At 38.5% G+C, this 22,079-nt stretch overlaps 1 protein-coding gene across 1 annotated transcript in view; it reads right to left on the bottom strand.

The window, feature by feature from the left end:
* The window catches only part of PAPPA (pappalysin 1), a 248,975-nt gene that overhangs the window by 126,273 nt on the left and 100,623 nt on the right, over positions 1-22,079 (bottom strand). The window contains exons 8-9 of the mRNA XM_073021874.1: positions 11,984-12,112; positions 6,865-6,956 (exon numbers count right to left, since the gene is read on the bottom strand). Of these exons, the coding sequence (XP_072877975.1) occupies positions 6,865-6,956; positions 11,984-12,112 (221 nt within the window). The remainder of the gene's footprint in view (positions 1-6,864; positions 6,957-11,983; positions 12,113-22,079) is intronic.

Below are 22,079 nucleotides of genomic sequence, written 5' to 3'. Positions count from 1 at the left end.
ACTTTGGATATTCACTTAAACTCTCAACGCCTCAATTTTCTGATCAGCAAAATAGTGTAATTATTTTGACTCTACAGAGTTGCTGGGAGGGTGAATGAAATCACTTTTACAAAGAGTTCTTAGCAGAAAAACTGGCACAGTTGGGTATCTAATAAACGGAATAACTTCATGGTTAAAACGTGTAGACTCTGCTTAGATGCTGTGAATCTCATGTTTGCTATTTCTCTGTGTAACTGTAGGCAAGTTACTAAATCTCTCTGAACCACAGTTTTTTCCTCTACAAAACAGGGATAACATTATTTATCTCATAGGGTTTCTGGGAAGACGATACAACTTCTGAATTAATCATATTAATTGGTCGGGCATGGTGGCTCACGCTTGCAATCTCAGCACTTTGGGAGGCCAAGGCAGACAGATCACTTGAGGTCAGGAGTTCGAGACCAGTCTGTCCAACATGGTGAAACTCTGTCTCTACAAAAAGTTGCAGGGTGTGGTGGCACGCATCTGTAATCCCAGCTACTTGGGAGGCTGAGGCAGGAGAATCATTTGAACCCGGGAGGTGGAGGTTGCAGTGAGTCCAGATCATGCTACTGTACCCCAGCTGGGTGACAGAGTGAGATTCTGTCTCAAAAAAATAAAAAATTAAAATTAAAAATAAAATATTAATTATGACAATAATAGTATCAGTAGCAAACACATCTACTGACATACTTGTCAGGTGTCACCATTTTAAATGCTTTACAAATATAAACTTGTTTTTCCTCGTGATAATTCTAAGAAGTAGGAACTTACTAACCCATTTTATGAATGAGAAAACTGTGACACAAGCTAAGCGTCAGGGACGGGCTTTCCACCCAGAATCCGTGTTCTTAACAGTGATACCCTATGTCATTACTTCGGTGTTAAGAATGCCACCAATCTAGCTGACGTATTATCACCCTCGTCATCGCCTTAAAGACTACCACCATGACCCCCACCTATATTCCTCTTTCTTTTTCTTTTTTCATAGGCCTGCCTTCAAACCAAGGGAAGCTTTATTTCAAAAATGTGTTCTGGGAAAAGTTACTACGTTTTCCACAGAGGGAGGTCTGATTGAATACATGCAGTCTGGATAAGTTTTATTTTGTTTTCTTAATTTTAATTTTTTTAAGGTGAGAGGTGGATCATCTATTATGATTTCACATTGTTAGAAAGAAAAATAATAATAAATGCAACTCCCAGCAGAGCCCACTCTTCCCCCTCTCCTCCAGCAGATGCTGTTTTCCTTTTCAGTCACTGTTGTTCTAAAGTCTCATCGGAACCTCCACTAAGGAGACGGGGCGATTCATCTTCTTGTTTTCCTTTCTCGCCTTGGCTCAGAGCAGGCCAGAGCAGCCTGACAGAGGGGCCACAAGCCTCGGTGAACCCCTGCCCCTCCCAGCAACTGGTGGGGAGGCTGACGGATTCTTCTCCCCCGCTTGATGTGCCTCACAGAGGAGGGGAGGGAGCTGGGGCTGGGGGTTGCTAATTGAGTTACTGGCCTTGGCTCTAGGACAGGGCTGGGGATGCTGTGTCAGGGATCACAAAGTGATGCTAATAGCAGGAGTAGGGGAGAGAAGAGGAGTGTGGAAGGAGGGAGAAAAAGAGACACACAGGGAATGCCTCCACATCTGGGAAAGACGACGTGGGGGTCCCTTTCGCTTTGTTTTCTTAACTATATATCAGCGTCAAGCAGGATTTGAAACCCAAAACCTTTAAATAGCTGTTTGACAAATCAGAGATTCCTCAGTATCAGGTGAGGGAAGAAGCTTTAGAGTCCTCAGTCCAGTCTCCCTAATTTCACAAAGGGAGAAACTGAGACTCTGAGATGCTAAGCTGCAGCCAGGAGGCCTCTAGGTCTAAACTAGGACCTGGACCCGGCTACGCTGAAGAATACAGGGTGGGAAGTCAAAACAGAACGTGAGGGCGTCTCCACAGCTGCATCTCCTGTAATGCACTAGATTCCATCTCAGAAGGTAGCACGCTTCCAGCACCAGCTAAAGATATATTACAAAGTATAACCCCTTTTGGGGACCCTTCACATTTTGTCTGACTAATTTGACTGTTACCCCACCTCCTTCAGCTTTTATCAGCAGCCTGTCTGTAGTTTATGACTCAGTGCTTTAGAGACAGAATTCCCAATGCCGTGAACAATGCCTGCAGCCAGTGCCTGTTGCAGGGAGTTATCATTTTACTGATATCACATTTTTTCACTGAAACCTCAGGCCTGGTGTATGTTATATTTTTAAAAGAGGGGGAAAAAAGACAAGATAACTTCCACATTGCAAGGGGATAAAGCCTGCATTGCTTGGGAGGTCATGTGGGTGGTGTTCATTTTAACAAGCAACTTATTATGTGCTGGGGGATGAGGGCACCAGGGGTGGGAAATTGAGAACGGGAAGTCCCCAGGGTGTTGCATAATAACACATTGGCACCTTGGGAATATTTCCGGATGTGTGGGCTTCTGAAAAGTGAATGGGAATGTCACCATAAATCTGTCACCCACCCTAACGCTGGTGTTACTAAGCCAGAGAAAACATCAGCCTTTCTAAATGGAAGCAGGAGAAGGAGAAAAAGGTGGAAGAGGTAGAGGAAGAGAAGGAGAAAAAGGAGAAGAATAAGAGGCAGAAGAAGGAGTGAAGGAAGAAGAGGAGGAGGAGAGGAAAAGGGGGGAAGAGGAAGAGGTGAAGAGAAAAGAAGAAAAAGGAAAGAATGGTGGAAGGAAGGAAGAAAGTCATTCAAATGGAGAGGCAGAGGAGTAGAAAAAGCAGGGTTCTCTACTCAGACTGGAGACAGGATCACACCTCTGTGTGCTGTGTGACCTGGTGCAAGTGAAGATGTTATAAGAGACCTCAGATCTCACATATGGAAACAAGAGACCACCTGTAGTTCACAGAAAACAGAAGTGCCTATGAAGAACCTATCACTTAGTGGGTATCCATAAATGGTAGTTGTTGCTGGTATCCTGTGCCCCCAACATTCCACACAAACACACATGGAAAAAAGTAATAGCTCATGTGCATCAAGCACATCCAACTTGCTAGAAATGGGGTTAAATCTCACATTATCTATGGCAATAATTTTCAGTCAAGACTCTGAGTGACAGTCAACAATAAACAACTTTGGATAAATTAAGCAAAACAAACAAGCAAAATTTATTCGAAGAATATTGGGTACGTATGGAACACTCTCTGGAGAGCCAGGACTGTGTGCTCTGAAACTCAATTCCAAGCCCAAGATTAGGTCCCAAAACTAGTTTAGTGAGTGGATCCAGAGCTGGTGCTGTGCATAGCTATCTCAGCTTTGATGCTAGATGCTTTCCCTGGTACTTAGGAGGCTGATATGGATGTGGCTACTCCCACCATCCTCAGCAAAAGGGTGTCTACAGTATCCCTAAGTCTAAGGACTACTAGCTTCCAATTCAAAGTCTTGGGTTGGTGTGTCTGATTGGAGGGCAGAGGGAAAGCCTAGGTTTTATATACCCACACTCAAGCTACCAGGAAGACCGGGAGGAGACGCTTGGATAATCAACTTCTATACTAAGCGTTGGGTTTTTCCTTATTAGAATAATTATCTCCTAAGTCTAGGAAGGAAATTCTGATAGAAAGCATCCAAAAATATTGGTAAATATCTTCCACTGTTGGGTTCTAGGACTTTTACCATTTTCTACATGAGAACACTGAGGCTTAGCCAGTTACACATCTAAGTCACGGTATGCCTGATCTCCTGGCTGCTATCTTGACCACTGTCTTAACAAATGCAATCATGGAAACAATGTCAACCTCAGCACAGCCTCCCACACTTGTTTCATTTCTCTGACTCATTAAAGATTGGTCTGCTGGGAGTAAGGATTCACTGTCTATTTTTCAGCTGTTCCTTTCAGAGGAAGATAGTTTTCTAGACTTGAGCTACACGATTTGTCCTTGGAATGTAGTCCCTGGGAGCTGGGATCTCTGGAATGCCTGTATCTCTGTGAGTGTCTATAATGAGATTTTAAGTGGCCAGTGAAGGGCGTAGCTGAAGGCTTTCCTCTAACATAAACTCCACTCAACATACAGGGGTAACAGAGAGCCTTCCCTGGACACTGTCCACACCACTGACGGTTTTGTATTCCGTTCCATTAATTTGTGACATGACTTGTTTCACAATATTTTTTTTTCATTCACCCTGAAAGCCTGCAAGACCAGGAGCTATCCTTTTTTGCAGGTAACTTACCATAGTGAGCTCTGGAGTCAGGCTCTCTGGGTTTAAATTCCAGCTCCACCACTTAACTGTGTATCCTTAGATCATCACCCCATGCCTCAACTTCCTCTTTTGAAAGGATAGTTGTCAGTAAAAGAGTTGTTATGAGAATAAGAGTTTATAAATGTGCTTGGTATATAAGAAGTATTCAGCAAATATCATCATCAGCAGCAGAACACAGAATCTGGTAGAGAATAACAGTCTACAAAATGAACCTAGGAGGATCTCAGTCTCATCCTCTCAGAAACTCCCTCATCTTTTTTATTTTGTTTTGAGACAGGGTCTCACTCTGTGAGGCTGGAATGCAATGGCGCGATTTCGGCTCACCACAACCTCTGTCTCCTGGGTTCAAGTGCTTCTCCTGCTTCAGCCTCCCGAGTAGCTGGGATTGTACGTGCCCATCACCACTTCCAGCTACACTGTATGTTTAAAATGCAGTTTTTTGTTAATAAGAAATGGTGAACCACATTATGATTTTCACCTACTATCTGCACCTGGCTCCAGTAAACAAGCATATAAAATATCCCAAATCCATGGAACAGGGGTTGATAAACTTCATAGGTAAAATACCAGATAATAAATATTTTAGTTTCTTTAGGCCATGGAATCTCTGCTGCCATCACTCAACTCTTTCACTGTAGCATGAAAGCAGCCACAGTCAATATGCAAAGTAATGAGTGTGACTGTGTGCCAATAAATCTTTATTTACAATTACAGGGAGTAGGTTGGTTATGGCCTAGGGACCACAGTTTGCAGACCCCTTCCATGGATGAGGAGCTTCTACCTATTAGAGATGTCCTTATTTTTCCTGATCGTTGCATAGTTCTAAAGCAACACAGCAGATGAATGTCAAGGCTCAAGCATCCTTTTCAGGGTACCACATCCTACCTTCATCCCATCCTACTTTCTTTCCAGAAGCAGATAAGTTACATGCCACATCAGTGCAAGTTAAATAGGCAGATATTTTTCACCATGGTCTGGGACTAGTGTTAGTTGCCATAAGGATGATGACAAAGGTAAGAGTTTGGCTCAGGTAGAGCTCACAATTAGAAGGAATTCAGTCACTCACCTCAAAAAAATCACACAACAGAAGCGCAGATAAGGCTCTTAAGTTTAAGTTAAGACCACTTAACCCAATCATTTAAAAATTTACAGTAGGTAAACTGAGGCCAAGACTAAGGAAGCCACTTGGCCAGATTTATGTAAGTTCTCAGCACAGCTGGCACTAGAACCTGGTTTTCCTAATTTTAATCCAAAGTTCTTTCCACCACACCACTAGGCTAGTATCAACCTTTTACTACGGACCAGACCATACTCAAATCCACAGAGGAAAGAAAATGTTTTGGCAATTTAAAACCCAAGGCCCTGCCTAGAAACTCCCGTGTCCTTCCTTCTGGGGCATCTTCCTATCTTCCAACCATAAATATTTACAGAGCACTTCAATTGTGTTGCTTAGCCCCTACTGGGTGCCAAGAAGATAGTAGGTGCTCAACAAATGTGTGCTGAGAATTGAATAAGACACACGTGATATATGGTCTTCACCGTCACGGAGCTCACAATCTACTGGGAGAATGTCTAAATGCACCCCTGTAATGCACTGCAGATGCGAGGATGCAATGCTATCTTTTCCTCTTTAGTCTTGGAAAATTGCCTGTCAGTGAGAAATCTTCCCACGAAGGTTTTCATCCCCTTGTAACTGCCCCTTCTCTCTTCAGATAGAGCACCTCTGTCTTTTGTACTTGCAAATGAATTGTGATTAGTTTTCACCTCCAGCCCAGGGGATTAGCTGGGGGACCTTTGATCTTCAGGTATCGATTTGCATCTTAAAGGAAGTATGATCTCATCTGGGCCAGCTCAAAATTCCACCCCTGCCCCCCAAGCCCTGTCTGTTTACCAGCCCGGGGCTGACCAGGGCCTCCCAAGTGGGGCTGAAACAACAAGATCAGCCAGACTCCAAGAGAAGGCAGAGGAAAACAAATTTCCCAAACGGCTTGGTGAAGGTGGGAAAAGGACATTTGCTTCCTAAACACAGGCTGGTCTGCTATTCCTCCTTTCTCAGATCGGAGAGACTGTCCAAGTTTCTGAGTCTGCAGAGGGGACCCTGGTAGTTCCTGGATCCCGGCTGGAGGTTGCAAAGCAAAATGAGTTGAGCTTGAGAATCAGACAAAATCAGGTTCAAGTTCTGATTCTGTCTTTAATCAGTTTTGACCCATATAACTCTGGACAACTTTTGAAATTTTTCTGGCATTTGATTTTTTCTTATCTCTGAAGTAGGAATAAAAGCCTTAAAACATCTCCAGTAATACCCATCCCGGACATTTAGCGTGAAGAAAAGCAGGGATGTTTGTAAGGTAAAGCTTGATCAAAAGAAGTTACCCGTCACTGGCATCATCTATGAGAGCTTAAGGTCTTGAGGGATTGCTTTGTTTGTTTTTTCACTGCTGTATTTCCTGATACTGAAAACAGTGCCTGGCACGTAGGAGGCACTCAATAAACAGGTGTAATACAAAGGGGTGAATCATCATTTAGTCATAACTATTGTTAACCAACCATTCTGCACCGTTCACTTCTTCATGAAGGCCACGAGAAATGAAAAAGACGTACCAATACAATTGAAGGAAACTTCTTGTCGGCAGAAAAGGGAGCAGCCGTCACCATTGATCTTGTTCAAGTCATCGCATTCTTCACCTTGGTCTCTGCAGAGCAGATATGGAAGAGAAATGTGCCAATTTAGTCTCAAAACCATGGCTGGACATGGAAAAGTCCCTCCCTGGGCCATGAACTGTCAGTGAGACCTTGCACAAATCCCTTTCTCTGTCTGAGTCTCTGTTTCTTCATCTTCAAGATGAGATTTCTAAAAGGTGTAGACTTATAAGATACTTTCACATTTGCTTTGCTTTGTGTTTCTGATGACAAAGTGGAATTCCTGATTCCAACTCATTCTCTGAGATTCTCTGAGTCAGTTAACAAGTCAGATGGGAGTAACACATGGAAGAACTAATGAACAAATAAATGGTCTTGCTCTCACAGCATCTAGGAAGTCTCATGGACATTTTCTTGTTTCTGATCTGAAAAGAGCATATTTGAAGGAAAGTGTAGAGATTCTGTTCCTTCACCACTCCCTGCCTTGATATCCTTCTTATTCTCCCAATATACTTAAAGGTAACAATTTTTTTTTTTCATTCATACATTCAAGTTTAGTCACCCTTCCATTGGAAAGTTTTGCTTTCTCCATTGGGTGTGTCATTTCTTGGTGTCAAGAACTCCAAGGGCTGCGAGACTACACTGTTAAGAAATACTAATGCTCCCTTTGTTTTTGTTGGAATTATTTCCATCACCTAAGGATGATTTTGCAAAGGTTGGGATGGGCAGAAAATGAGCAATGATCTTTGAATTGGGCTTAGGTGACAAGAAGGAAGAGCAAAACCTGAAAGTCTGGATGGGTTATTGCTTTCTGGAAAATGATCATCCTTTAAAAAACAAAACACTTGGGTTTAGAACCCCATGTCTCAAACTAACTGTATAATCTTGACTAAGTCACTTGACCTCTTGATCTGATATTTCTGTGATGATTTAAATTTAAATTAATTGAAATGAATTATAATTAAAATTCCAATCCTCAGTCATAGTAGCCACATTTCAAGTATTCAGGAACCACATGTAGCTAGTGGCTACTGTAATGAACAGCACAGAACACATTTCCATCATTGCAGAAAAATCCATTAAACAGTGCTCCTGTGGATGCTGAACTTCAGTTTTCTCATGTGCTAAAATGGAGATAATTAGTCCTACTCCTCTGAGTAGCTTAAAGTGGTCAGCACAGTGGGTGACACATAGAAGATGCTCAAGGAGTCACAGTCCCCATTCCCACTTTGCTTTGGGAGGTCTCTGCAGAGTGTGTGACAGCTGTCCCTCCCTCCCCAGAGACTAGCTGGGACCTGTCACAGCATGGAAGAGGCCTTAGACTTCTCCTTTCAGCCAGGCAATTAACACTGGACAATGTTTGTTGCTTTTAAGAGGTGTCAGAGTAGCAGGATAATGCCTTGCAATCAATCCTTAGGATGTCTAGGGCATTGCATTGATCTCCAAAGAGCCACCCAAGTCCTCTCCTGTCTGCACACCTATGAGCAAAGAAGTTTGTATTTCTACCTGGTCTCAGCATTCTCTGGCAGTGGATCTTGCTTGCTGGAAATTGCTGATGACCTTGTGCTTCTAAGCTAATTCATGGGTTGTTTGGAAAAGACTTAAAAAAAAAAAAAAAAAAAGTACCTGGGCTGGTTCCCTAAGCCACAAAGCTTACTTTCAACCTCCCTTCCATTGCCACCCAAACAGTGTTCTACTGGTTTAAACAAAACATTCGGGTCACTACAAATATCTTCTAGGCATGACAGATCTATCATTAGATAAAGAGGTTCTGCGAAACCTTATTTGACCTCTGGGGCTGGAGCGGGTGGCCATCTTTCTCTGTGTCCATAGACATCTTGCTCCATCTATCACAGCACTTGTCAACTGACTGCCTTTGCCTGTTACTTGAGAGCCCCTTATAAGAGACTGTAATTTGCCAAAGGAAGTGACAGAGTCTTCATCATCCTAGTACCCCAGTTTCTGGCACAGTGTCTAGGATATAACAGACAGCATGTAGCCACTCCTTTACTTGTTAGTTTTGCAGAGTTGTCACATCACACAACAATGCAATGGGGAATCCAGATGAGAATTTGGGCCCTCTGTTCATATACTGGTTCTACAGCTTACCAGACATGGAAGCTTGAGAAAACCTCTATAATCTCTTTGTGCATTAGTTGTTTATCTGTAAAGTATTATAATAAGACCTATCTCACATGGCTGTTGGGTGGGAGAAGTCAAGGAGACAATAATGTAGCACAGTGCTTCATGAACAGTAGAGGCTCAAGAAGTGTATATAAATATTATTGCCATTATCAAAACGCTCATCCATTGCCTTCACCTTTACCCGATCTATGAAACGTAGGACCTGCTGCTATGGATCATTTAAGACAGCACTCATCCATTAAGGGCCTCACTGAGTGCTGCATCTATCCATATTTCTTCGTAAATTCTTTTACAGACAGAGCAAATTAACTTGCATCATTCCAGGAAAAATCCTATTAGCTAAGATGATATCCCTTCTTTTCCCCAAAGTTTTCCTTCCCCCCACTCCCCATCCCCACTTAGGGAAACATCCGTAAGCTATATTTAGTTTCCTACAAAGTATATCAACAAATATTTGATATCTACAGGTGACTGAACATGTGTTTGATGTTTATGCAAGACACTAATTCTAGGTAAAAATACTAAAAAAAAAAAAAAAACTGTATTAAATTAAGTATACTATTTAAAATTAATAATAATTATGATACTAATAGTTTTAGATCAGCAAGAATGATATCATTTGCAGTGTTTAACCAATGCATCTATATCTGTTTCCACCATGAGCTGAGATGAGCAGCAGATGAGGATCGAAATCTGGGGACTTGAAAAAAAATTGGGCTAAATTAGAAATTCCCAAATCACAATTATGAGTTATCAGCAATGACTGCAAATGTTTTCTGGACATTCTAGATATGAAGTTCATTATTGGACCCACAAATGATGGGGTACTTTCTCCATGGAGAGCCCTCTGCTTAATTGTTCAATGTTCAATCAGACAGCAGCTGTATTAAAACCTGGAATTTGATGAATTAATGTGGGAGAGAAGAGCGGGAAGTTCCCCTTTCCCCAATTTTACTGCATTGGAAACTATATATTCTTTTTCTGTTGCTACATATGAATGTGGATCTTAAATACACACAGCATTGTATGTTAAATAGCTCAAACAAAGTGAGGAGCTTTCTATTCTGTACTTGAGGAGCCAAATTCTTGGCAATCAGCTGATTTGCACTATAATGCAACACTTAAAAACCCTTACACTAATCTCTTCAATCTTAAACATTTTGACAATTCAGATATTAAATTTCAGGTGTAGGACATTTAAGAAATAAATATATGAGCCTGAAATATATATATATATGTGTGTGTGTGTGTGTGTGTATATATGATATAAATATATGTTCCTGCTTCAGAAAGCCACTTGAGATTATGCAAATAATTACTTGCCTTATCAGTGCCAATTTTTTAAATGTCATTTCTTATTTTAATAACTTGAGTTAGTACCTTTTCATTAACAGTTGGCAAACTTTAGTTGTGGCGTGGGGAGCAAAGAGGAACAGAATCTTATACATACTGCTATCTTTTTACACAGCAAGTTTAAAAGATATAATTTGCCAATGATCTGATCATGTTTGCAACATTTCTATTGCCTTGAATATTAAGTTATATTCAGAAAGAATACTGCTGGCAAATAACTGATGTCTATGTGGATGAGTATTTATATGCCAGCTCTTTTCACTTGCATTACTGCATCACCCTTGCTGTATTCCTAGCTGGTCCTTTCATCCTAAAGCAGAGGTTTCCAGTTTACATTCCATACCACAAAATCATCAGAAACAAATTAAATTGTTCTTCCCCTCTAGCTTAATGTTAGTGATGAACAGAAAGAAAGAGTCATCTAGTGTGTGTCTTTCATATATGTACTACTCCTATGAGTTGATTCATGTTCTACACATCAGTGGTTTCATCCAACTGTGAAGCAAATTCTTTTTTCATACCACCCCTCCCCTTATAGAAATAGAAATTGCAATTCCATATTGCACAGATATTATGTGACACCCAACAGTGCTATTTAATGAAGGAATTTTGCCAATAGCTTGTTTTGCCTTCTCCACATGTAATGTTTATCATTAAATCTGTCCATAGTTTAAAAAGTCTCTTAGCAATAGTGTGACTTGCAGATAAACACTTTAGCAATGAGGAACATAATTTAGGAATAAGAGATATAATTTTGAAAGATTATTGGTCTCTTCTCCACCTCTAGAGACAAAACTCTCAATTTTGTGCTAGAAAACTTTTTTTCTTATTCTGGAGGAAAAGCGCTTAAAACTTTACTTATTGAGTTTTAAACAATGCAAAAGTCTTGGTGGCTCCCCTTCCCTATTTGCCAGTTGCATAGCATCTTGTCCTGAGAATAAGAGGATGAATGGATTGATAATCTCATAAAATCCACACTTACTGATTCATTTGCCTCAGTGTACTCATATACACATTCAATTTTCACTCCAGAGTACTGTTTATTATTTATGGGTTAAACATTGTAGTGAGTTAAAATACTTCGCTATCTTTATGAACCTTTGACCCATTTTGTAAATTGTTATATAATATGATACAATAGAGGTAACAAATAAACATGCAGTTTTCACAAATGTGAATGGTAACCAGCAAAGTACGTAAAAGTGTTTTAACCTAGATGAACTGTGTCCTGTTAACTGAATGTGTGCTGTGACTGGGACGGAAAAAACTAATGGAATCCTTGTAGCACACATAAAGCAACTGAGAGCAAGAGCAAATGATAGTAGGTGCATAAGGGTAGTTCTGTCTCAATCATATGTTGTATTACATAGTTGCAAAATGTATGTGTTCAAAAAAATAGTCATAGCTTTACTTCTGAGTTCAGCAAATTGTTTGGAGACCAAACCAGAGACTGCTGGGGACCACTAGTAGTTCACAGCTCATGCATCGAAGAATATGTCATAAGCTCTTCTATTCAGCACCCTAACCATCTCTTGACCTAATCAGCATCCCTCCTCTTCTTTCTTTAATTAGATCTACTTACTTTTGTATAATGCCATCGCCACAGTACCCACTTCCATGGATGTATGTGACAGCAGGTGACGGCTCACTCTCTTCAGTTCCTGAAATAGTTATGACCCAATACTGGTACACACTGCTAAGATTTAGATCCCTGGAAAATACCAAGAAGACATAATTATACAATTACAATATTGGGCAGACAAGGAGAGAATGGTAAACTGACCCCCGGAGTACGTTCTATCAGTCTTGCTCATTTGTGAAATCAAATGCACATTTAGTTATCCAATACTTTCTATTGTCCACTATGGTTACATCAGTTGGCTAAGTATAATGGACTACACTAAAATGTACAGTAATAACTAGCATCAATTGACTGATAACTATGTACTTACTAGGTGTTGTTTTTTTCTTTAATTTAACCTATACAGCAACCCTGTTGGAAAAGTATCAGATGGCAAATGACTAAAAATGAAGATGTTTGTGAGGAAGCCATTCAGGAAAAATAAATATAAACAAAAGCACAGAGGTGGGAAAGCACCACACCAAATTCTTAGGTGTGATCATGTTTCTTCATTTTAAAACCTGAGCAGAAACTCCATTACACGTGAGCAAACCCCTTTCTGATGCTGCATGTACAGTGGATCTCTGCCTCCCTACCACTTGCTTCTCCCTACTTCTTTCACTCTCGACAAAATAATAATAATAATAATAATAATAATAATAATAATAATAACAGCATCTATTAATAGAATATGGGGCCTTAGGCTGAACACTTTTCATGAATTTCTTATTTGAGGATCAAAACATCCCTACATGGCTGCTAGTATTTACATGTTGATTTTACAGATGGTGAATCTGAGGCATAGGAAGGTAAAGCAACTTGTTTATAATCATATGCTATTAAGTGATATCCTATATTCTGCCTATCTTATCCCTATTTTAGGTCTGTTTTAATAACCTCGCCCCTTGCAAAGTCGGGTCATGTCCTGGGAATCACAATTCCAAGGACTGCTTCCTGCCAGATTTCCATCTTGCCTAGATTGCATCTCTCCTCGACCTAAAGACCTCCTAGTACCTGCTCTGACTTCCTCAAAAACAAACCACCAAATGAACACGGCTACTGCCAATTATCCTCCAAGGCAAATATATGTTCATGTCAATTCCACATGACCACATCTCCCTCCCTATTTCCTTTATGACCATTCTCAAATGAAGATGTTATTCCTGTCTTTCATCTACCTCTGTATCTATTCTTTTTAATAAGATTTTTTTTAATAATAAAAAAGTACCATGGGAAAAATCACAAAATGATAATGAAGAGAATTCCTATCAGATTCCAGAGTTGGGGGGGATTTCATAAACAAAAGGATGATGTCAAAAAATCTCAAGTTCTCCTGCCCATCTGTTATTTCAGCTGCTGTTAGGGTTTGGGCTGTTTGGTTAAGGCCAGCAAGATAACAGGTGCAGGGGCAATGGATGGAGAATGTCTTCAGACTCTCAACGCAATAATGAGTTGGAGTTTATGAGCATTGAAGGACTCTGGGAAAGAACACAACTTTCCTGAGAATATTGGATGTATTACCCCAAAGGGAGTTTGTTTCAGCAGCACTGGAACTACTAATATTGTGGGTAGACCAAAAATCCCTGGAGACTTAGTGCTCTGCCAATGAAGATGAAATAGGTGGACATACAAATACCTTGAGAGATTTTTATGCATGAATGATGGTTGTTTTGTAAACCTCGAATCCTATTTTGTTGATAGAATTATAGGGTTTATGATTTCATTTAGCTTGTTGGCTACTTTATCCACATCTAGACTAATGAGCATACACTTCATCTGGTGATAATTCTAAAACTGGAGTGGGGTGGAGAAAAACGTTAACAATCCCAGGGGATACACAAAGTTACATGATAAATATGACATGCATTCTATTGTGTGTTCATTTTGTTCTAAAATACGGAGGCATGTTTTATATTTTTTAAATGGCCACGTTGTGATATAAAATAAGAACTTTTCTTTAGACTACATCCCAGTCCACTGGGGCTATCCAGTCATTGTCTAAGTAGATAGGGGTAGTTCTCTGGAAAACGGTGAGTATGAAAAGTACCTGTCTACATTGTGTTTTTCACTTCTGGCATGTGTCATGAGTGATTTATGGCTGATCATATTTAAGGTGCTTGGCTAATATTTGTGAATGTTTTCCTCCTCTCTCTACTCTTGCCTCATCTCTTCCTCCTCCTTTTCCTCAATAAACTTCAACATAGAGACAAGAAAACATGTGTTTCTGTCCTGGCTGCCTCACTTATTAGCCAGGAAGTCATGGGCCAGTGTTTCACCTTTCTGAGCCTATTTCAAATCAGTCATAAACCTGGCTTCGCAGCATTTATCTGCAGATTAAGTGTGAGAACATTTATAAAGCACATATGTGCCCAGCCTATGATAAACATTTAATAAATGTTAATCCATTACAATTAATGGTTAATTATCAACATCCTTGTCCACTGAATTTATGCTATGGTCCCCTTACTAGAAGAGATGGAGAGACAAATAAGTAATGTCATCTTGGTTAGGCAAACCCATGAACATGGAGCCATGATCTACCATGTGTGCCACGGCTTGATGAAAAGTATCTTTTCTGCTACTTCCCTTGGCTGGAACATCCCCCAGTGCCTGGCAACTTGCTCTCTTTCCAGGTAACCCATTTCAGCTTCTGAAAATCCTGAATCCCAGAAGGTTTCTCTTTACCCTGGGGTGAAATCTGTGTCCCTGTAACTTCCACCCACTGACCTCCTTCTTATCCACCAACATCATATTTGATTAGTACAGAAACCTTAATAACCTTCCTTCTTCTAGCTGTGTGTGTGTGTGGTTCATATTTCATTGTTTTCCAGAAGCTGAAGCAGCTCTTTGAGGAAGGTGTTGCTATCACGCGTTTTCAGATAGAAAAATAAAAGCCCGTCACTCCCTAAAGTTAAAAGGTGGGGACAGTGGGATGGGTACAACAGTTACTAAAAAGATCATGTTTTCCACAGAAAAATTTCTATGATAAAACTATATTTTCCCCAAGTTAAAGTCAGAGTTAATGTTAAATGAGGGCTCTTTTCTCAAGAACCTAGGTAGAATAGATTTCCTTCAGAAGGATAAGCTAGTGGCTTCTGAAGGCTTTGCTGGAGGTTAGAACCTATTTCATTGTTGATCTAAAAGTAGGACATTTTTGTCAAGTTGTGCCTTTCAGCTGCTCCTAAAACCATCTGGAAAGCCTTATGCTATCACTTGAACTCCTTCCCCTCCTGTGCCTCCTACATTCAGATGGACCCTAAGCCCTCTCAATTCTCCCCACTCAGGAGTTTCTACATCATCCTTTCTTCAATTCTCCTGTGGTCCATATATCAATCTTGATGACCGAAGCAGCTTCTGGCTTAATGTCCTGCCTCGACCATATCCTGTTTCCAGTCTTGCCAACATCATCAGAATATTCTTAAATCTAGGGTCACTCTCCAGCTCAAAATCTTTTCATTTACTGCAGCAACAGGAGCTTGCTACCAAGCTGAAATTTCCAATTTACTCTTTCTTTGGAACTAAAATTTTAGCAGGTCATCTGAGATGTGATTATTTTGGCTACTTCTGATTTATTTCATCAAATTTTGAATGTCATTTTCAGTTTTTTCTTTTTAAACTTCAACGATCATTAGTAGTAAATCATCAAGTCTGCATCTGAATATTTTATGTTTGTAGCTAACATATTTTAATGTGATGAAGTTGTTTGTCTATTCTGAAGGGTTGTTCTGTAGAATCTTTGCAATTTTTTTTTTTTTTTTTTAAGACAGTCTTGCTGTGTCACCCAGGCAGAAGTCATAGCTGTCACTGTAGCCTCAAACTCCCTGGCTCAACCAATCCTCCCATCTCAGCCTCCCTAGTAGCTGGGACTACAGGCATGCACCACCACAGTGGCTAATTTTTAAAATATATTTTGTAGAGACTGAGTCTAACCAAGTTTCCCAGGCGGGTTTAGAACACCTGGGATCCAGTGATCCTCCCCACTCGGCCTCCCAAAGTGTTGGGATTACAGGCATGAGCCACTGTGCCTGGCCCTCATGCCTTTTTTCTTTTTTAAACAAAACAAAACAAAACACCTTTTTCTACATTTAGCTATCTTTCTTTAACACATATCGCAAATGGCATATGTGCCAGAGGGTTGTATTTCTGATAATTAGAAACAAAAATGCTGGCATTTCTGATTGATAATAATCTCAGTATTCTGCCTCAGAAAGTCATATTGATGGTAAATGTATATCAAATTTAGAGCACAACTTACACTGAAATTTAATTACAGGTTGTGAAATCATTATCTAAAATATTAATACATACATAAAAAGGGTAAGCACCTTATGACTTAAGCTTAAATATGCATTTAAAATGCATAAATTAAAGCGTATTGGTATGTAGTTAATATGATAAGTCAATTAAAACCTATCTGAAATCTGTAGACAAGTCATGTGATTTTGCGGGGGTCTGTTTTTCTGTCTTTTAATTAGGATGTTTGATTCTTGTCCCATACCACTGTGAAGGTCAAATAAGAAACATAAAAGTCATATAGGAGGAAGGGGAGAGACAGCCTCATTACCCTATTTTGCTTCTTCCAGAAAACTCTCTTTGAGCTCCTTAAATACTCATTATTGATCCTATTGTTTCCATATCATAGCATTCATTTATCATTGTCTATCTCTTCAAATAGTCTCTATAACTAAACTGTGTTATATTTCTTTAAAACTCCATCTTCTGGAATAAAAACAGTAATCATAGTTTCTATGTGTTGCCTACTTATTATATGCTAGGCACTATGTATCATGTTTTGTATGTACAGTCTCAACCAAAAGAACAATCCCTTGAATAATTATCCTCCTTGTCAGATGAAGAAACTAACAACACTTAGGAAGATTAAGCTACTTGCCGATAGTCACAATATTTTTGTCATGGAGTAGGGACTTTAACCAGTTCCGTCTAACTCCATTCCAAGACGGTGCTTTCCAAAGACGGAAGCCCCAAGCTTTCTGAAAGTACAGCAGAACAGAAATCAGAAGACTTTGTTTTGGATCACAAAGAGCTTACATACCAAGACCAGTTGAAAGATTTGGAATTTGTGTCTTGTGACTTCCAAATCTTTGTTTTTGTATATTAATTTCATAGTATTTCCCTATGAAATACTACTGCTGACTCATTGATCATGGACAAGACATTTCCTCTTTCTGTCCATCCATTTTTAAAAATCTATGAAAGAACAATCTGGGAAGGATGTGATGATTAGTTCTGCAATCCATGGTTCTAATTTAATGAGGAGTGTAGTGTTGTATCCTTATGTCTTGAGCTTTTCCACAGGCTACAAACTGCTTCAGCATTTAAAATTCTGTACTGAGAATGTGTGTAGGTCTGGACCTATCACCCAGATTGTCTGAGTTAGAAGACATAAGATGGGACCACCTAGGATGCCTTTGGCTCAGGAAGAGCCCAAGTGTTCCAGTCTAGCCTTCAGCTAAGAACCAGAGGGTATGTCTGGGCACTTGGTATATAAGCCTTCAGCCAAGAATGGGAAGGGAAGGAAACATTCACTTTTTGAGCCTGAGATGATGTGCCAAGACTATACATGCTATTATTATTGTTTTAATTAGAAAATACTTCAGTTATATAGAAAAGTACAGACTATACTATAACCAATATTCATAGGCTTACTATACAGCTTTGTCAAATTATAACTTTGTGCCATATTTTCTTCATATCTTTTATTTTTGGTGTGAAAGGAATAAATAGTGATCAAGTTTAAACCCACCTGTATGCTCCTCCTGTATCTCATTTCCATCCCATGCACATTTTTATACTTTTTGCACATATGTATTGTTTTACATATTTTAAATTTCATAGATGTTTAAATACTATACTTATTTTGTAGCTGGCTGTTTTTCTTTCTTCCTTAGCATTGTTTGAGATCACACATATTGCTACAAATAGATCTGGCATATTTTCACTAACATAAATATTTTATTGTATGACTATATTATACTTTATTTGGCCATTCTTTTCTTGATAGATACCTAGGTTGGTTCTTTTATTATTGCTATTATTGTTATTTAATCACTGTGTTTATTATTTACAACAATGTTGCTTTAAACATTTGTGTTCGTTTCCTCTGTGCACACAGCAAGAGTTTTCTGAAGGAAAAAAAGGCTAAAATGGTATCATAGGTTAAGGTAATTGCATCTTCAACTACTAGATATTGCCAAAGTATTTACCAACATGATTGTATCAATTAACACATCTACCCAAATGCTTCCCATTGCTTCAGGTCCTTGCCAGCACTTGATTCTGCCAAATATGTAATTTTTTTTTTGTCAATCTGATGGTTATTAAATGATACTTAATTATTGTTTTATTTTGCCTTTCCCTGATTACTAACAAGCCTGAGTATCTTTACACATGTTTGTGGATCAAGTAGGTTTCTAATCATGCGTATTGTTTGTTCATCCTTTTGCCTATTTTAAATTAAGTTGCTTTTGCTTTTATACATTAATATGTAAGTATATTTACATATACTGGATATTAATTCTTCATAATTAAAGCCATTGCAAATACCATTTCATACTCTATGACTCCTAATTTTTCATTGTGTTTATGCTGCTTTGTTGATAAGAGAATTTCACGTCCTTCATGATTTGTGTTTTTCATAGGTTGTTGAATAAAGTTACTTTAAGATCATAAAATAGTCTCTTTTATTTCCTTTCAATAATTTTAAGGTTTTGTTTGGTACCTATATGGTTTCAAGCACCTACGATACTTTTTTTTTTTTTTGAGACAGAGTTTCATTCTTGTTGCCCAGGCTAGAGTGCAGTGGCGCAATCTCGGCTCACTGCAACCTCTGCCTCCCATGTTCAAGCGATTCTCCTGCCTCAGCCTCCCAAGTAGCTGGGATTACAGGCATATGCCACCAGGCCCAGCTAATATTGTATTTTTAGTAGAGATGGGGTTTTGCCATGTTGGCCAGGCTGGTTTCAAACCCCTGACCTCAGGTGATTCACCTGCCTCAGCCTCCCAAAGTGCTGGGATTAAAGGCGTAACCCACTGTGCTTGGCCCACAGTATAGTTTTTTAAATCACGTGATTATGTGTCCAGCACTAGTCCATCTCTTTAAGATAACAGTTAATCCTTTCACTACTGAATTGCAATACTGCCTTTGCATATATCATTTCAGTACTTTCATATTTTTTTTTTTTTTCTGGGTTATCTTGTTTCATTGGTTTTTTTTTTTTTTTTTTACGGAGTTTCGCTCTTGCTGTCCAGGCTGGAGTGCAATGGTGCGATCTCAGCTCACCTCAACCTCCGCCTCCCGGGTTCAAGCAATTCTCCTGCCTCAGCCTCCCGAGTAGCTGGGATTACAGGCATGCGCCACCACGCCTGGCTAATTTCGTATTTATAGTAGAGACAGGGTTTCTCCATGTTGGTCAGGTTGGTCTCAAACTCCCGACCTTAGGTGATCCGCCCGCTTTGGCCTCTCAAAGGGATTACAGGCGTGAGCTGCGCCGCCTGGCCTCATTGGTTTATTTTTTATCTATTGTTTTATCAGTAGCAGTCTATAGTAATTTCCATAGCAATATAAAAGTCTTAATTTACATTGTAAGTTCATGCTATAGTTTCCCTTTTCAAAAGAGCCCTTTGCTCTTCCATGTGAACCTCCTTGTGAAGCTTCATCCTTAAAAATGCCTGTTGAGATTTGGATTCTAATTTCATTGAATGTATCAGTGTATTTGAGGAGAAAGGGCATCTTTATGATACTGTGTCTTCCCATTTATGCACAGTTTATCTTTTTATTTATTTAGGTCTTCTTTTATAGTCTCAGTAAAGTTTTAAAGCTTTCTTCATAAAAATTGTGATGATTTTTTATTAGCAATATATGCCTTACTCTAAGCATTTTATAGGTGTCAGTGCTATAGTAAATAATAGCTTTTTATCTAGCTATTTACATACACACACATACACACACACATCTACACAATTACATGTAGGTATATTTGTGTTCTAATAGTTTGGGGATAATAAAAAATAATTGAGTTTTATATAAATTTATATTGTATTTGGAAGTCCTCATAGACTGTTTTAGTCATTCTAGCAATTGTTGATTCTTAGTAATTTTTCTATATTGTTTCCAGTAGATGAGGAATAATGATAGTTTTTTGTTTCCTTTTCAATCCTCAGACTTTTTTTGTTTCTATGTTTTGTCTAACTGCACTAGGCTGGAGACCAATGGCAAAATTGGGCATTCTGAATATAACCCTGTGATCAAAAAGATACTTTTTACATTTTACTTATTCCCAGTTTACTATAATTTTTTCATCCTGAAGGAATCTGATTTTACAGGGTTTTGAAAAATACTCTACATCTAGTAAAAATCACTGTTTTAAAAATTATTTAATTCACAAATATTGTGAATTACATTAAGAGACCACCTAATATTAAAGTCACCTCTTTAACATTGTATGTGGTTTTTAATACATTGCTGAATTCTGTTGGCAAATATCTAAGATTTCTGCTTATTTGTTAGAAATCCCATTGATTCAAAAGTTTCACCTTTTTTCATTTGTTTGTGTTTTGTTTGTTAATGTACTGCATTGTGGACAGAGCTCATGTTCTATATGATACTGATACTTCGATATTTGTTTAAATTTGTTTTGTGGCCTAGGACGTGGTAAAAAAAAAAAAAAACTTTAAAAAATAGTCTGCATCTCTATTCTAGAAGGAAATATTCATAATTTGGTTCTGTATCAGGGTTCTATAAATTTTTATCAGCTCAAACTTTTTTGTGTTGCTCAAAATCTTCTAGATTATTATTATATTTTAGTTTGCTTGATCTATAAATTATTGAGAAAAATGTGTTAAAATATCACAATGTCGTGCATTTATCTTTTTTTTTTAGGTAAAAGTCATTGATTTGTATATTTCCAGGTCACATTATTTGGTAAATTCAGGTTTTAAATCATAATATCTTCCTTTTATCATTATGTGGTGACTTTTTTTTAGTCACAGTAACATATTTGCCAAATGTTTCCTTAGTCTGAAAACAGTATTAATTTGTTTGGTTAGCATGTACCTGGTAAATATTGTCCCCACTTTTACCTTTAACCTTTCAGCAAAACTTTCTTGAGTTAAATCTGACTAGAGAATCTCCATCTTCATCCAATTGACTTTAATCTGATTAGTATAATGACTTACGTTTCCATTTTTTCCTTGCTTATTTATTCCTTTCCTCCTTTCTTCCCTTCACTTGGATTTATCGAATTTTTAAACTTCCATTATTTGTCTCTTCTTTGTTCATTTTAACTACGAAAATTGTATTTTCTATTTATTTTTTATTGTTATTGTATTCTGTTTATTCTAAAATACTAATTTGTATACTTCTCACTAAAGTCAAAATTTAGTAAAAAGCCCTTAGGTTGTTTTCTGACCCTTATTACTGATTCCTTGTTTACTCTTTTTTATGTTTTTAAATTTTGAGATGTTTCATGTTCAGTGGATTTTAATCTGTGGGAATCATGGGCTCCCTGGGTCAAGTCCATGTCCTTCCTCAGAGTGATTTTACATTAATGTCTAGGTACCCCTGCAACATCACTAACCTGGAATCTTTTTTTTTTTTTTTTCCACTTAATTTTTTAGCTCAGGCATTTTCACACCATACTCAGCAGTATAAATTCAAACATGAAGTCTTTGTGGGGTATAAGACAATGGTTTTAAATTTCCACTTACATCCTAGGCAAAGATAGTAAGTCTTAATGACGGTTAAGTCAAATCATGTTAATTGTCATGTTATTAAGGTAGGTAGCTAGACATATGCATATACATATTTTTTCCCTAGTACACCCTTTCACTAAACATGTAGATTTTCAGGGGTCCTGAAAATCTCATTTAAAATCCTTATTTTAAAAGTGTTAGTCCCAATACACTACCTTGCAGAGTTGGAAAGCCACATCTCAAAAATATTCAAGCCACTCAATTGCCAAAACTGATAGCTCTCCTTTATCCAAACTATACCAACCAAAAATTTAGATCCAGGGCTTACCTGTTCACTTCCCAGTTC

This window comes from Chlorocebus sabaeus, chromosome 12 (assembly GCF_047675955.1).
Source record: "Chlorocebus sabaeus isolate Y175 chromosome 12, mChlSab1.0.hap1, whole genome shotgun sequence".
Classification (NCBI taxonomy): Eukaryota; Metazoa; Chordata; class Mammalia; order Primates; family Cercopithecidae; genus Chlorocebus; species Chlorocebus sabaeus.
The sequence above is the reverse complement of the archived record's forward strand: the minus strand, read 5'-3'. Positions and strand labels throughout refer to the sequence as shown.